Source organism: Erinaceus europaeus, chromosome 2 (assembly GCF_950295315.1).
Source record: "Erinaceus europaeus chromosome 2, mEriEur2.1, whole genome shotgun sequence".
In the NCBI taxonomy this organism is placed as follows: domain Eukaryota; kingdom Metazoa; phylum Chordata; class Mammalia; order Eulipotyphla; family Erinaceidae; genus Erinaceus; species Erinaceus europaeus.
This window is the reverse complement of record NC_080163.1, coordinates 196,254,129-196,266,635: the sequence shown is the minus strand read 5'-3', so window position 1 is coordinate 196,266,635 and position 12,507 is coordinate 196,254,129. Positions and strand designations below refer to the sequence as shown.

The 12,507-nt window shown below is 53.0% G+C and overlaps 2 protein-coding genes across 2 annotated transcripts in view; one reads left to right on the top strand and one right to left on the bottom strand.

Annotated features, from left to right (window-relative positions):
- PPP1R37 (protein phosphatase 1 regulatory subunit 37) overlaps positions 1–12,507 on the top strand; it is a 131,173-nt gene that overhangs the window by 82,363 nt on the left and 36,303 nt on the right. The gene's annotated exons all lie outside the window — the stretch shown is intronic.
- Positions 1–12,507, bottom strand: part of EXOC3L2 (exocyst complex component 3 like 2) — a 31,094-nt gene that overhangs the window by 2,295 nt on the left and 16,292 nt on the right. The window contains exons 4-11 of the mRNA XM_060186160.1: positions 11,617–11,728; positions 10,250–10,351; positions 10,040–10,140; positions 9,766–9,876; positions 7,814–7,949; positions 3,141–3,263; positions 2,871–3,026; positions 2,228–2,349 (exon numbers count right to left, since the gene is read on the bottom strand). Of these exons, the coding sequence (XP_060042143.1) occupies positions 2,228–2,349; positions 2,871–3,026; positions 3,141–3,263; positions 7,814–7,949; positions 9,766–9,876; positions 10,040–10,140; positions 10,250–10,351; positions 11,617–11,728 (963 nt within the window). The remainder of the gene's footprint in view (positions 1–2,227; positions 2,350–2,870; positions 3,027–3,140; positions 3,264–7,813; positions 7,950–9,765; positions 9,877–10,039; positions 10,141–10,249; positions 10,352–11,616; positions 11,729–12,507) is intronic.

Here is a 12,507-nt window from a genome sequence, read left to right as displayed (position 1 = left end):
TCTCTGTATCTCTCAACCACTACATAAATAGACTGCTGGGATTGGTGGAGTTTTGTGGACACTGAATCCCTGCAGTAACCCTGGTGATTAAAAACAACATAAGTAATGTAAGTAAGGAAATGATGAGAAGTTTATTAATAGTAAGACGTCCTTTGTTTTGAAACTTAGAACTTGAACCTGGGCCATGCATGTGACAAAACACGAGCCCTACCTGGTGAGCTAACCTTCTGGTCCCAGGATGTGTTCACATGTATGAGAGAGAGGCCAGAGCACTGCTCCACTCTTGCTGCTGATGATGTGGGACATTGAACCTGGGACCTCAGGGCCTCAGGCAGGAACATCTATTGTGTAATCCCATTGTGCTGTTTCTCTGGCCGAGTATCCAGCCCCAGACATGACCAACAAAGAAGGGGGGGGGGGCTTGATAAGCAAGTCCTAGTCTGACCATCAAAGTAGCTCACTCGAATAGTGCTCAGCTTTGCCCTGTGCAAGACCTAGGTTTGAGCCCGCTCTTGCCTGAGTTGTAGGAAGCTTTGGTGCTGTGGTCTAGTTCACTTTCTCTCTGTCTCTCTGTATCTGTCGCAAGAGAGAGAATGGGACGGAGGGAGGAAAAAAGGAAAGAGAAGAAAGAGAAAAGAGGGACCGGGTGATGGCACTCCTGGTTGAGCACACACTTTCAAGCCCCTGCTACCCGCCTGCAGGGGCGAAGCATCACAAACTATGAAGCAGGTCTGCAGGTATCTATCTGTCTCCCCCCTCACTAGTTCCCTCTTTCCTGTCAATTTCTGTCTTTATCCAAAATAAAACTTAAAAAAAAAAGGAAGAAAGAAAGAGGACTGGGGAGACAGCATAATGGTTCCATAAAAGGACTCTCAAGGGGGTTGGGGGGGGGTAGTGCAGCGGGTTAAGTGCACATGGCACAAAGCTCAAGGACTGATGTCAGGATCACTTCGAAAGCAGTGAAGCAGGTCTGCAGGTGTCTATCTCTCCTCCTCTCTATCTTCCCCTTCTCTCTCGTTTTCTCTCTGTCCTATCCAACAGGAATAACAATAACAATAACAACCACAAAAAGGGCAACAAAATGGGAAAAATAGCCTCCAGGAGCAGCGGATTCATAGTGCTGGCACAGAGCCCCAGCGATAACCCTGAAGGCAAAAAAAAAAAAAAAAAGACTCTCATGCCTGAGGCTCTGAGGCTCTGAGGTCCCAGGTTCAGTCATCAGCAACACCCTCAGCCAGAGCTGAGCAGTGTTCTGGGAAAACTAAAAACCACCACTATATATATAGGTGCCCTTGTTGTTTTAGTTATTATTGATGCCATCATTGTTAGATAGGACAGAGAGAAATGGCAAGAAGAGGGAAGACCGAGAAAGAGAGACACCTGCAGACCTGCTTCACTGCCTGTGAAGCGACTTCCCTGCAGGTGGGGAGCCGGGGGCTAGAACTGGGATCCTTGTGTGCTTTGAGCTACGTGCGCTTAACCCGCTGCGCTACCATTGTACTCCCAAACCACCAATCTTGTTCCCACTGTCAGGACTGATGGCACTGAACTCTTTCCCCTTCCTTAGTTTTCTAGGCCTCACACTTTAAGCAAAATTCCAGCAACAGACAGGGCTGGGAAAGTAGCATAATGGTTATGCAAAAAACTTATCATGCCTGAGCACCAATGGTCCCAGGTTCAATACCCAACACCACCATGAACTGTAGCTGAGCAGGACTCTGGAGAAAATAAATAAACACATAAATAAATTCAGGTGCTGGGTGGTGGCCACCTGGTTGAGTGCACATGACAGTGTGCAAGGACTGGGGTTCAAGAACAGTCCCCACCTGCAGGAGGAAGTGCCACAAGCGATGAAGCAGGGCTGCAGGTGTCTCTCTCCCTCCCCCTTTCTTCCCCAGTGAAACTGATTGCCTCTCCCTATCTGTCTTCTGTCTCAATTTCACCTGACTCTATTCTAAATAAATATTTTAAATGCACATACTTGTGCTAACCACAGTTACATACACATATACGTATGTATTTGTACACACACCTCCCCCATGAGAAGAGTCCCTGAGGCGCTGGAGCAGATGAGGAAACTGAGGCACAGACAGGTTGTAGGGAGCCAGAGGCAGCAGGAAGGCGGAGCCGCCAGGGACTTGCTCGCAGCCACTGGTGCGCAGGAAGGGGAGGCTGGACGCCCGGCCTGGGGATCCCAGAGAGCGCGGGGGCGGGGGTAGGGGCTCACCTGATGTCGGGGTAGTCGCGCACCAGCACCCCCACCTCCACCTGGATGCTGGGCGTGTCCTCCAGCTGCAGCACTTCGGCCAAATGCGGCACCACAGCGTCCAGCCACGAGGCCTGCGACTCCTGCGGGAGTGCGCGGTCACACCCCGCCCCACAGGCCTCCTGCCGGGCCCCCCACCCAAAGCCAAGCAGGGGACCCACTGGGAGGTGGTGCAGTGGGTAGTGTTGGGTTCTCAAGTATGACGTCCCAAATTTGACCCAAAGCATCGCATGTGCCAGAGTGACGCTCTGATTCTCCTCTCTCAATCCTTTTAAAAGTTGTATTTTATTTGGTAGGACACAGAGAAATTGCGAGGGGAGGGGGAAATAGAGAGGGAAAGGGAGAAAGACACGGACAGCCTTGCTTCACTGCTCTTCACTGCTCAAAGCACTGCTTAAAGCTTTCCCCCGCAGGTGGGGAGCAGGGGCTTGAATCCGGGTCCTTGCACGTGGTGATGCATATGCTCAACCGGGTGCGCAGCTGCAGGTTACCTTTCTCTTTCATTAGTAATAAAAGGGGGCCAGTAGAATCGTGCAGGTATTAAGCCCTGGCAACAAGAGATGAAAACCCTCAGTAGCTTGTAGAGCCCGCGGGCCACACTCACCAGCCGCCGGAACAGCCTCTGCAGCTGCGCGGCGTCCTCCCGGAGCCGCCCGGCCACGCGGCTGCGGGTCCGAGCCGAGCGGCAGCGCAGGCGCCCGCGAAGCAGGGGCCGCACATACTCCACCAATGCCCGCCGGTGCAGCTCTGCAACCAGCGCCTTCAGGGGTGGGGTTGGGGTTGGGGTATGGGTACAGGTACAGTCAACGCGGGGCCCTAGGGCCGTCCCGCCCCTGCCTCCGCGCCGCCCTCCCAGCCTTCGCGGTGGACGCACTTGGTAGGGCTCGTCCTGCATGCGGCGCAGGGCCAGGGCCTGGGCGCCCAGCGTGTCCACGATGCCGTCCAGGGCCTCCGGGCTGCTCAGCCACTTTCTGCGCATCAGCTTGTTGAAGTGCGGCTGGGGTGCAGCAGGGGGTGGGAGAGCAGGCTGTCAAGCCTCTGCTCCCCCCATCCCTTTCCTGATCTTACGTGGTCATGATGCTACCGAACCCTGATGCAAGCTGGATTGAACCAGGGCGACAGGACTGAAATACTCCCCCCCAACACACACACACACACACACACACACACACACCAAATCCTGCTCCTCAGAAACAATGGTCCAGCAAGGCCGAATTGGTGTAGTCTTGGAGGGCTCCCTGGAGGAGAGCTCACCAGAGCTAAGGCTCAGATGCTGGTTGTGGTTAGGCAGCAGCACGATGAGCCTAGACACTTCTGTGGGCTCAGTGCAGAGCAGAACCTTGGCTCCCAGAGTATCTGGACTCCAGGAGAGGCAGAGCAGAGTGTGGGAGCAAGTTTGGGAGGTGGCTTGCCTGGTAGGGCACACACTTAACCATGTTAGGACCTGGGTTCAAGCCCTGCCCACCCCACAGGAATGCTATGCAGAGGGGAAACTTCACGAGCAGTGATGTGGTATCTCTCTTCCTTTCTCTTTATTTCTCCCTCTCTGTCTCTCATCGGTGGTCTTGAAAAAAAATTCAGTGGGTGCGTGTGGGCACAGAGCCCCATCAATAATCCTGATGGCAAAAATAAACATACCACTAAATATAAGAATGGGGCCAGGAGTGGCGCACCCAGCAGAGAGCACACCTTACAGTGCACAAGACCCTGGGTCAGGTCCCCGGCTGCGGGGGAGCGTCCTGAGGGGGTAGAGCAGTGCTACAGGCATCTCTCTCTCTCTCTGTCTCTTCTCTGTTGATTGCTGTCTCCATCAAATGAATAAATAAAATATTAAGGGGAGTCAGGCGGGAGGTAGCGCAGTGGGTTAAGCGCACGTGGCGCAAAGCTCAAGGACCAGCGTAAGGATCCTGGTTCAAGCCCCCGGCTGGCTCCCCACCTGCAGGGGAGTCGCTTCACAGGTGCTGAAGCAGGTCTGCAGGTGTCTGTCTTTCTCTCACCCTCTCTGTCTTCCCCTCCTCTCTCCATTTCTCTCTGTCCTATCCAACGACGACGACATCAGTAACAACAACAATATAACTACAGCAACAATAAAAAACAAGGGCAACAAAAGGGAAAATAAATAAATGAACATAAAAAGAATTTTAAAAATAAAACATTAAGTACATAAGTAAGTACAAGCTTGGGCCCTTCCAAGTGAGGGTGCTGTGCAGCGCTCGGGAAGCGCGCCTGCAGGGCGAGGTGCTGGGCTGTGTGAGGAGCCCCAGCAGTCCTTTGAGGGCACTAGGAGCTGAGCCGGAGAAGGATGGGGTCCAGGCTGTGCTTTCTGACCAGGACAGATGGAGTGTGGCAAGACCGAGGCAGAACCCATTGAGGGGCAATGGAAAGGGGGTGAGAGGGCACAGAGGCCTGGGGGGGTCATTTCATGTGGCCATCTGGAGGGTAGAGGCAGCATCAGTGTAAGGCCCTGGAGGGGGCATGAGCACTGGGTGTGTCCTGAGGCTGGGGACAGTGAGGGGGCGTCCCTGCAGTCTAGGGGGATCTGAAATAGGTTTCCCTCACCCCCTTTCTGCTTCTCATCCTGAACACACCCCAGGGACCCCCCCAAAGGAGAGGGGCTGCTGAAAAGCAGGTGCCAGGGGCTGGGCATGATACCTGGTAGAGCACATGCATCGCCATGTTCAAGGACCTGAGTTCAAACCCCTGATCCCCACTTGCAGCGGGAGGCTTCACAAGCACTGGAGCGGGGCTGCAAGTGTCTCTTTCTCCCTCTGTCTCTCCCTCCCTCTTTCTTTCTCTCTTTTTTTTAGAATTTATTCATCTCTCCCCCTCTATCTCCACCTCCCCTCTCAATGTCTTTCTGTTGCTATAAAATAAATAAACCTAAATTAAGTAAAATAAAATAAAATAAAAGTGGCTGAGGAAGTGGCACAATGGATAAAGTGCTGAGCTCTCAAGCATGAGGACCTGAGTTTGGTCCTTGACATGGCATGTGCCAGAGTGATCTCTGGTGTCTCCCCCCACCCCATCCCATCTCTCTCTCTCTGATGAATAAATCCTACAAGAAGCAATCAGGTGGAGGGGACTGGAGTGGCAACAGGACCTTAGCAGGTAGGAAGGCACGGATTGCATTTGCTCGGGAGGAAGTAGCTCCCTGGCTGGGAAAACTCCTTATCTCTGAGGGATGCAGGCTGAAGCCTTGATGGATGGAGACAGGATGTCAGGGTGGGTGAGGAGGAGCTGAGACAGACTTGGCCAGGAATGGAGACTCACTGGACTTGGCCCCCTGAGAGGTCATGCTGTCACTCTGCCTCCTCCTGTGTACGTCTAAAATTTTCCATGAGAGCGGCCAGGGAAAGGGATCCACTGGTGGAACATGAAGTTCTGGGTTCAGTCCCCATCACCACATGTACCAGAGTGACTCTCTGGCTTCTCCCTCCCTCCCTTTTCTGCTTTCCCTCTTCTCACTGCTGCATGTGGATATCTCCCTCCCTCTCTCCATCCCCCAGTGTAATTAGTGAAGCAAATCTTTCAAGTTTTCTGTAGAAGGTCTTTCTGATAGTCCAACAATTTTCTTTTTTTTTTCTTTCTTTCTTTTTTTTTTTTTGACTCCAGGCTAGCTACGAATCACTGCTCCTGGGGACTATTTTGTTGCCCTTGTTGTGGTTGTTATTATTGTTGTTGTTATAGCTGTCGTCATTGTTGGATAGGACAGAGAGAAATGGAGAGAGGAGGGGAAGACAGAGAGGGGGAGAGAAAGACAGACACCTGCAGACCTGCTTCACCGCTTGTGAGTCGACCCCTCTGCAGGTGGGGAGCCGGGGGCTTGAACCGGGATTTTTATGCCGGTCCTTTAGCTTTGTGCCACCTGCACTTAACCAGCTGCGCTACCGCCCAACCCCCCAGTCCAATAATTTTCTATCCTTGAAGTAGTTTTCTAGTAGAACCAGACAGATAAAAAGAAAAAAGGGGATGGGGCAGGTAGTGGTGCACACACACATGTTACCTTGAAGAAAGATCTGGGTTCAAGCCCAAAGTTGCCCCACCTGCAGGGGGAAAACTTCACAAGTGGTGAAGGTAGTGCTACAGCTGCCGCCCGCCCTATCTCTCGCTTCCCTCTCAATAAATAGTTATTTAAAAGAAAAAGAAAAGAGTCAGGGGGACAGCTCAGCATGATCACACAGGACATGCACAAGGCATCACCGAGAGTCAGGGCTGAGCAGTGCTCTGGTCAAAAACAGACACTCGGGAATCGGGCGGTAGCACAGCGGGTTAAGAACACGCAGGGTGAGGCTCAAAGACCGGTGTAAGGATCCTGGTTCGAGCCTCCAGCTCCCCTCCTGCAGGGGAGTCGCTTCACAGGCAGTGAAGCAGGTCTGCAGGTGTCTTTCTTTCCCCTTCTCTGTCTTCCCCATCTCTTTCCATTTCTCTCTGTCCTGTCCAACAATGACAACATCAATAACAGCAACAATAATAACTACAATTACAATAAGACAAGGGCAACAAAAAGGAAATAATAATAATAATAAAAAAAACAGAAACTCTGCCAGGGCCCAGGCATTGCCGCACCTGAGACCACATGTGTAAACCTTCTCAGACCCTGTGTCCCACCTGCAGGGGGAAAGCTTCACGAGTGGTGAATCAGGGCTGCAGGTGTCTCTTTGTCTTTCTCCCTCTCCATCTTTCCCCTCCCCTCTCAACTTCCTCTGTCCAATCAAAACAAAACAAAACAGAACAAAACACATAGCCTGGGAGGCGGTGCAGTGGATAGCATTGGAGTTTGACCCCTGGCATCGCATCTGTCAGAGTGATGCTCTTGTCCCACCCACCCCCGTTCATAAATAAATGCATTAGAAAAAAAGGGGGGGCCAAGCATATAGAACATGGAAAGTGGCAGTACGTGCTCTGAGGACAAAGACAGCAGGAACCAGGGAAGGTGGGGTCCTCACCAGCTTCTCCTCCAAATGAGGCAGCCAGGAAGGAGCTGTGTGTGTAGTTGGAGGGAAGGGCATTCCCACCCAAAGGGGCAGCAAGTGCAAAGATCCTGAGGCCAGAATGCATGCTTGCTTGCTAAGGGGCGCTGCCAAGGGAAGGAATTTGGCTCTTACTGTGAATCAGCTGGGAGCCATGGAGGACACGACCTGGTACATAGCATGGACTGAGCAAGCATTACAGCCAGGGAAATGCACCCCCCAGACTGCCTTTCAATCCCCACACAGAAGCCCACAGAAGAGTGAGCAGGGCTCCAGGTCTAAGGGAGGCTGGGCAGGTATTTTGGGGGTCTGGGTGGGGTGTGGCCCTAGCTGGTCCCCAAGGCTTCCCCCCTGCTTGTAGTTCTCTGTGCTCCCCTTGACCAGAGGCTCCTCCCACCTTTTCCTTCCTGTACCCCCCTTAGAGCGTGCCCCGAAACAATCCAGACACGTTTGTTACACTCCCCCTTCCCCCCACAACATCCTCTGGCTTCCCGAACACTGAGTCATGGGCTGAAAGGAACTGTGGGCTTAGGATGGGGGTATCTTGTCCAGCCCCACCCCCTCGCTCCTCACTCACCTGCAGCTCCTGAAACAGCAGGTCAGCCAGCACACGGTGACACAGCCTTGTCACCCGGTCCAGGGCGCCTGCTGCAGTTTCCCGGGCTGGCTCACTCTCGGGGGGGCCCACCCGGGCCAGGCGCTCTGCCAAAACCCTGTGTGTGGGGGTGTAAGTGAGTAAAGCCAAGAGCCAAGGAGCTCACCTCACATCTTGGCCCAATGGCCTAATGCTGGCCTTACTAAGGAGAAGAGCCTTATGGGGCAGGTGCAGCAGGTGGGACAGGGGCTGGGGAGAGCCAGATTCTGGGGAGCGCTTGAGGGCTGAGCATTGTGGGGTGTCTGGGAGTGTAGAGAATGTGGGGGGAGATGGGGGCTCTCTGCGTTTCTCTCTCTCTTGGTGCTTTCTGGGGGTGGGTGTAGTGTGAGGCTTCCATTCTGGAAGTCTGATTCTCTTTTGTTTATTATTATTTTAAAATTTTGTTTATTTTAATGAGAGAGAAAGAGAGAAAGACTAGACTACTGATTAGCTCTGGCTTATGGTGGTGGTGGGGGTTGAACCTGGGACCTCGGAGCCTCAGTCATGAAAGCCTTTTGCAGAACCATCATGCTGTCTCTCCAGCACTCTTTGATTTTGATCAGAGCCCAGCTCAACCCTGGATACTGGGGATCAAACTGGAGGCCTCTGATAGGCTAAGGCCTGTGTGCTACCACTGTGCTATCTGCCTGCCCCTAAAAGTTTGATTCTAGACATTCCAGGAGGTGGCTCAGTGGGTGGGGCATTGGACTCTCAGGCATGAAGTTCTGAGTTCTATCCTCAGAATTGTCTTTTGCCAGTGGGATGCTCCAGTTTTCTCTCTCCCTTCTCTCCTCTCCTCCCCTCCCTCCTTGATAATGAAGAAGTAAAACTCTTTTAAAAGTCTGGTTCTAAACTTCTGTGATACTAAAACCCCACCCTTCCCACCGACATTGTAACAGTCCGTGAGCCTCCGCTGCTAAAAGAATAATGATCTTCTGGCACTTTCTCCCCTGACCCCTAGCCCCTTTGGTAGTAGGTAACTCTGAGTCCCCAAACTTGTAGGAGTGGACAGTCAAATCTTTTCTGGAAATGGTGGAGTCATTTATCCACCCAACCCATCATCCCATATCACACCAACCATTCATTCCATCCATCCATCCATCCATCCATCCACCCACTCACATGCACCCACCCTAATCTATGTGTCCAACCATGTATCAACCCATTTTACCAACCATCCATTTACCTCCTCTCTCCCTGGTTTTCTACCAGAAGGGGTGGGGGCAGGAGACAGAGCACGGGGTGAAATGAGCCCCTTACTATGCCTGAGACGCCGAGCTGGAGCCTTAGAACCACACAGGAGCACTGTGGGTGGTGGAATAGCACTATGGAATAGCACCACCCTCTCTATCTCCCTGTCTAAATACAAATGAAAAACACTGGACCTGGGAGGCCCCATTGCTTGACTGCACTTACATGTAACCCTGAGATTATTCTCTGACTCCACAGTAAAAAGAGAGAATAAATACGTACATACAACAAGGGGAAATGGGGGGCGAGTGGCAAGTCTTTCAAAGAGTTTCTGAGTCTGGGGCTGGGGAGGCAGCATAATGGCTATGCAAAAATGCTTTCATGCATGAGTCTTCAAGGTCCCAGGTTCAATCTCCAGCACCACCAGAAGCCAGAGCTGAGCAGTGCTATGGTAAGAAAGAAAGAAAGAAAGAAAGAGAGAGAGAGTGAGAGAGAGAGAAGAGAGAGAGAGAGGGCGATGAGCATGTGAGCTTTCATCTAAATGTTCTAGGACATTCTTCTATGTGTATGAGACAGTCCTGCTGGTGCCGCCAGGCTTCTAGGAGAGGCTTCCTGCTTACCCTTCGCTGGGTCAGCCCTGCTGTATCCCCCTCCATCCAAGCACCCACTTCAGCCCCCCCCCCCCGCCCTCAGTGGGCACTCACCTCAGAGGTGGCCCATAGTTGACCAGGGAGATGATCTTGCTGATATAGATGTCGGGGGGCAGCTCACGCACCGTGGGGTTCTCATGGAACCGCTCCACACGCTGCTGGAAGCTGGGGGTGGGGGAGAAGGGGAGGGGTGACAGGTGCCCCCACCTTGCTGGATGAGGGTTCCCCACTTCAAAGCTGTGACCTCCCCCCAGACATCTTGCCCATCTGAATGCAAGTCTATTTCATGCCTCTGCTCTCTGTGGGGCGCCTGCTCTGTGTGCCCTACCTCTGCAGGAACTCTGCCAGCCCCCCCAGGCAGCAGTAGGCCATGCGCTCCCCAAATTCCTGGCTGATGCGGGGTGCCTGCTCCGTGTGCTCTTCCAGCAGCTGTGTGGAGGTGGGGGAGAGGGGATGAGGAAGAGAAGGGTGAGGAGGCGTGGGGTCCCAGGCCGTCGGGCCCTGTCCTGTGTCATCTTCTGCTTCCCTACGCCCCTACCTCACACACATCCTGGGCCAAGCTGCTGGGCCGCTCCTCAGCACTGCCCCAGAGCTCCTCGTCCTCCTGTAACACCCGGAGCAGCTCCGCCCGGGTCTGAGCCTGAGGGTGGGAGACAGGAGTGGGGGTGCTGCCTGGAGCCTCTCCTCCTTGACCCCCAGACCCTTAGCCCTGCTGGGGAGGGAGACTGCACCAGAAACCTCCACCACCCATTCTCTTCCTAAGGCTCCGATATGGAGTCTCCACTGAGGCTCTGCACCCCGAGAGGTGGTGCAATGGTTAGAGTACTGCCCTTAAAAACTTGAAGTCATGAGTTTGATCCCCAATATTGCATGTAACCGAGTGGTGCTTTGGTGTTTGACCTCTCTTCTCAGAAAGAAAGAAAGAAAGAAAGAAAGAAAGAAAGAAAGAAAGAAAGAAAGAAAGAGAGAAAGGCCGGCAGGCCTGGGAAGTAACATAGTGAATACACCATTGGCATCCCAAGTGTGAGTGAGGTCCAGGGTTCAATCCTGGCATATATGTCAGAGGGATACTCTCCCCTGTCTCTCATCTCTCTTTATCATTAATGAATATTAGGATTTATTGATTTTTTAATTTAACTTTTTAGACCTGGAAGCAAAGAGGCAGAGAAAGAGAGAGAGAGAGAGAGGCCACAGCATCAGAGATTCCTTCAATGCAGTGGGGACCTGACTTGAGCCTGGGCCGCACACGTGGCAAAGCAACACACTATCCAAGTGAGCTATTTTACCCACCCAATACATAAATAAATAAATAAATAAATAAATATGTAATCATATTCATTGTATATATAAAAGCCTCTGGACAATTTTTTTATGTTTTGGTTTGCTTGGTTTTGACCTGTGCACAGCTCCAGCTGGGGATGGTGCCAGGGACCGAACCTGGAGACCTCTAGCATGTCTCACACTAGGATTTGAACCATCCAGAGGTACTGAGGCTTTACAGATTGTGCTCTGTGTGGAGAGGAACAGCACAAGAATAAAAGGCAGCAGTGGGGGAGACAGCATAGCAGTGATGCAAAAAGATTCCTGAGGCTCCAAGGTCCCAGGTTCAATCCCCACACCACATGGCATAGGCCAGAGCTGAGGAGTCTCCCTCCATCTTTCTCTTTGTATCTTTTTCTTACTTAAAAACATTTATCTATCTATCTATCTATCTATCTATCTATCTACCTACATATATATCTCAGTATCTATCGAAGCAGTTTGTGTGGGCTGCTGCGTTTTGGGGGACAGAACTCAGAGTACCAAGATAAGCGGGGACGGATAGAGGAAAAGGGGAGTCCCCGACCCTGGGCTCCCTCCAGGCCAGTTGTAGCTCCCCAGTGCCCAGGGTGGAGTCCCAGGTACCTTAACATCTGTGACACATTCATCCTCCAAGCCTCGCAGGGTGCCAGGGGACAGGAGTGGCCCCAGCTCCCCATTATCCAGAGCGACTGTGTCTACCAGCCCAAGGACCTCCCTGGGGGTGGGGACAAGAGACAGAGGGGCCAGTAAGAGGCCAGGCTAGACAGTGACCCTCTCCTTCACCCCAACCCTTCATTTGTGCCCCTCCACACACACACCCGGCACCGCCTCTCCCTTCCTCTCCCTGGGCTAGTTCTGCTCATCCCTCAGAGGAAGCTTCTGGAAGGGTGACTCTCTGGCTCCGGCTCTGAGTCAGCTCCGGGCACGACCCACAGGGGTCAAGTCTGGGCTCGCAGATCCGGCTCGCAGGCTCCCACCCAGGGAGGGCTGGCTTCTCACTCCTGCGCCTCACCTGGCCAGGGGTAGGAAGGCTCGCCAGCCCTGCCCTCACTCCTGTGCCCAACCCCTCTCCCCACCCTGGCCCAGCACCCAGGTGGCAGGCTCCAGCTGGTGCACCCTCAGCCAGGAGTCTCCCCACAAACTGGACCCAGTTCAGGCCTTCCCTGCCAGGAAGTGTCTCAGACTCTGCCTTGCCTATGTCATTCGCATCACCGACACCTATTCCCAGTGCGTCCTCGGGTAGGGACAGCATCCTGGTTCTGTCTGAGCCCTCCCTCCCACCTCCTTACCCACCCTGTGTATATCCTGGGGTGTGGATGGCTTCTGTCTCCCTCTCCCCCCCTCCCAGTGACCCAGCCACAGTTAATCACTGCCTTTCGTTTCCTGTCACAGTGGTGGGGTGGGTCTGGGATTCAAAGCCTCAGAGGCTCTAAACTTCAAGGACTGAAGGTTGGGGTTGTTGGGTAGGGGTGGTCCTGAGGTTCTAGATCCTGG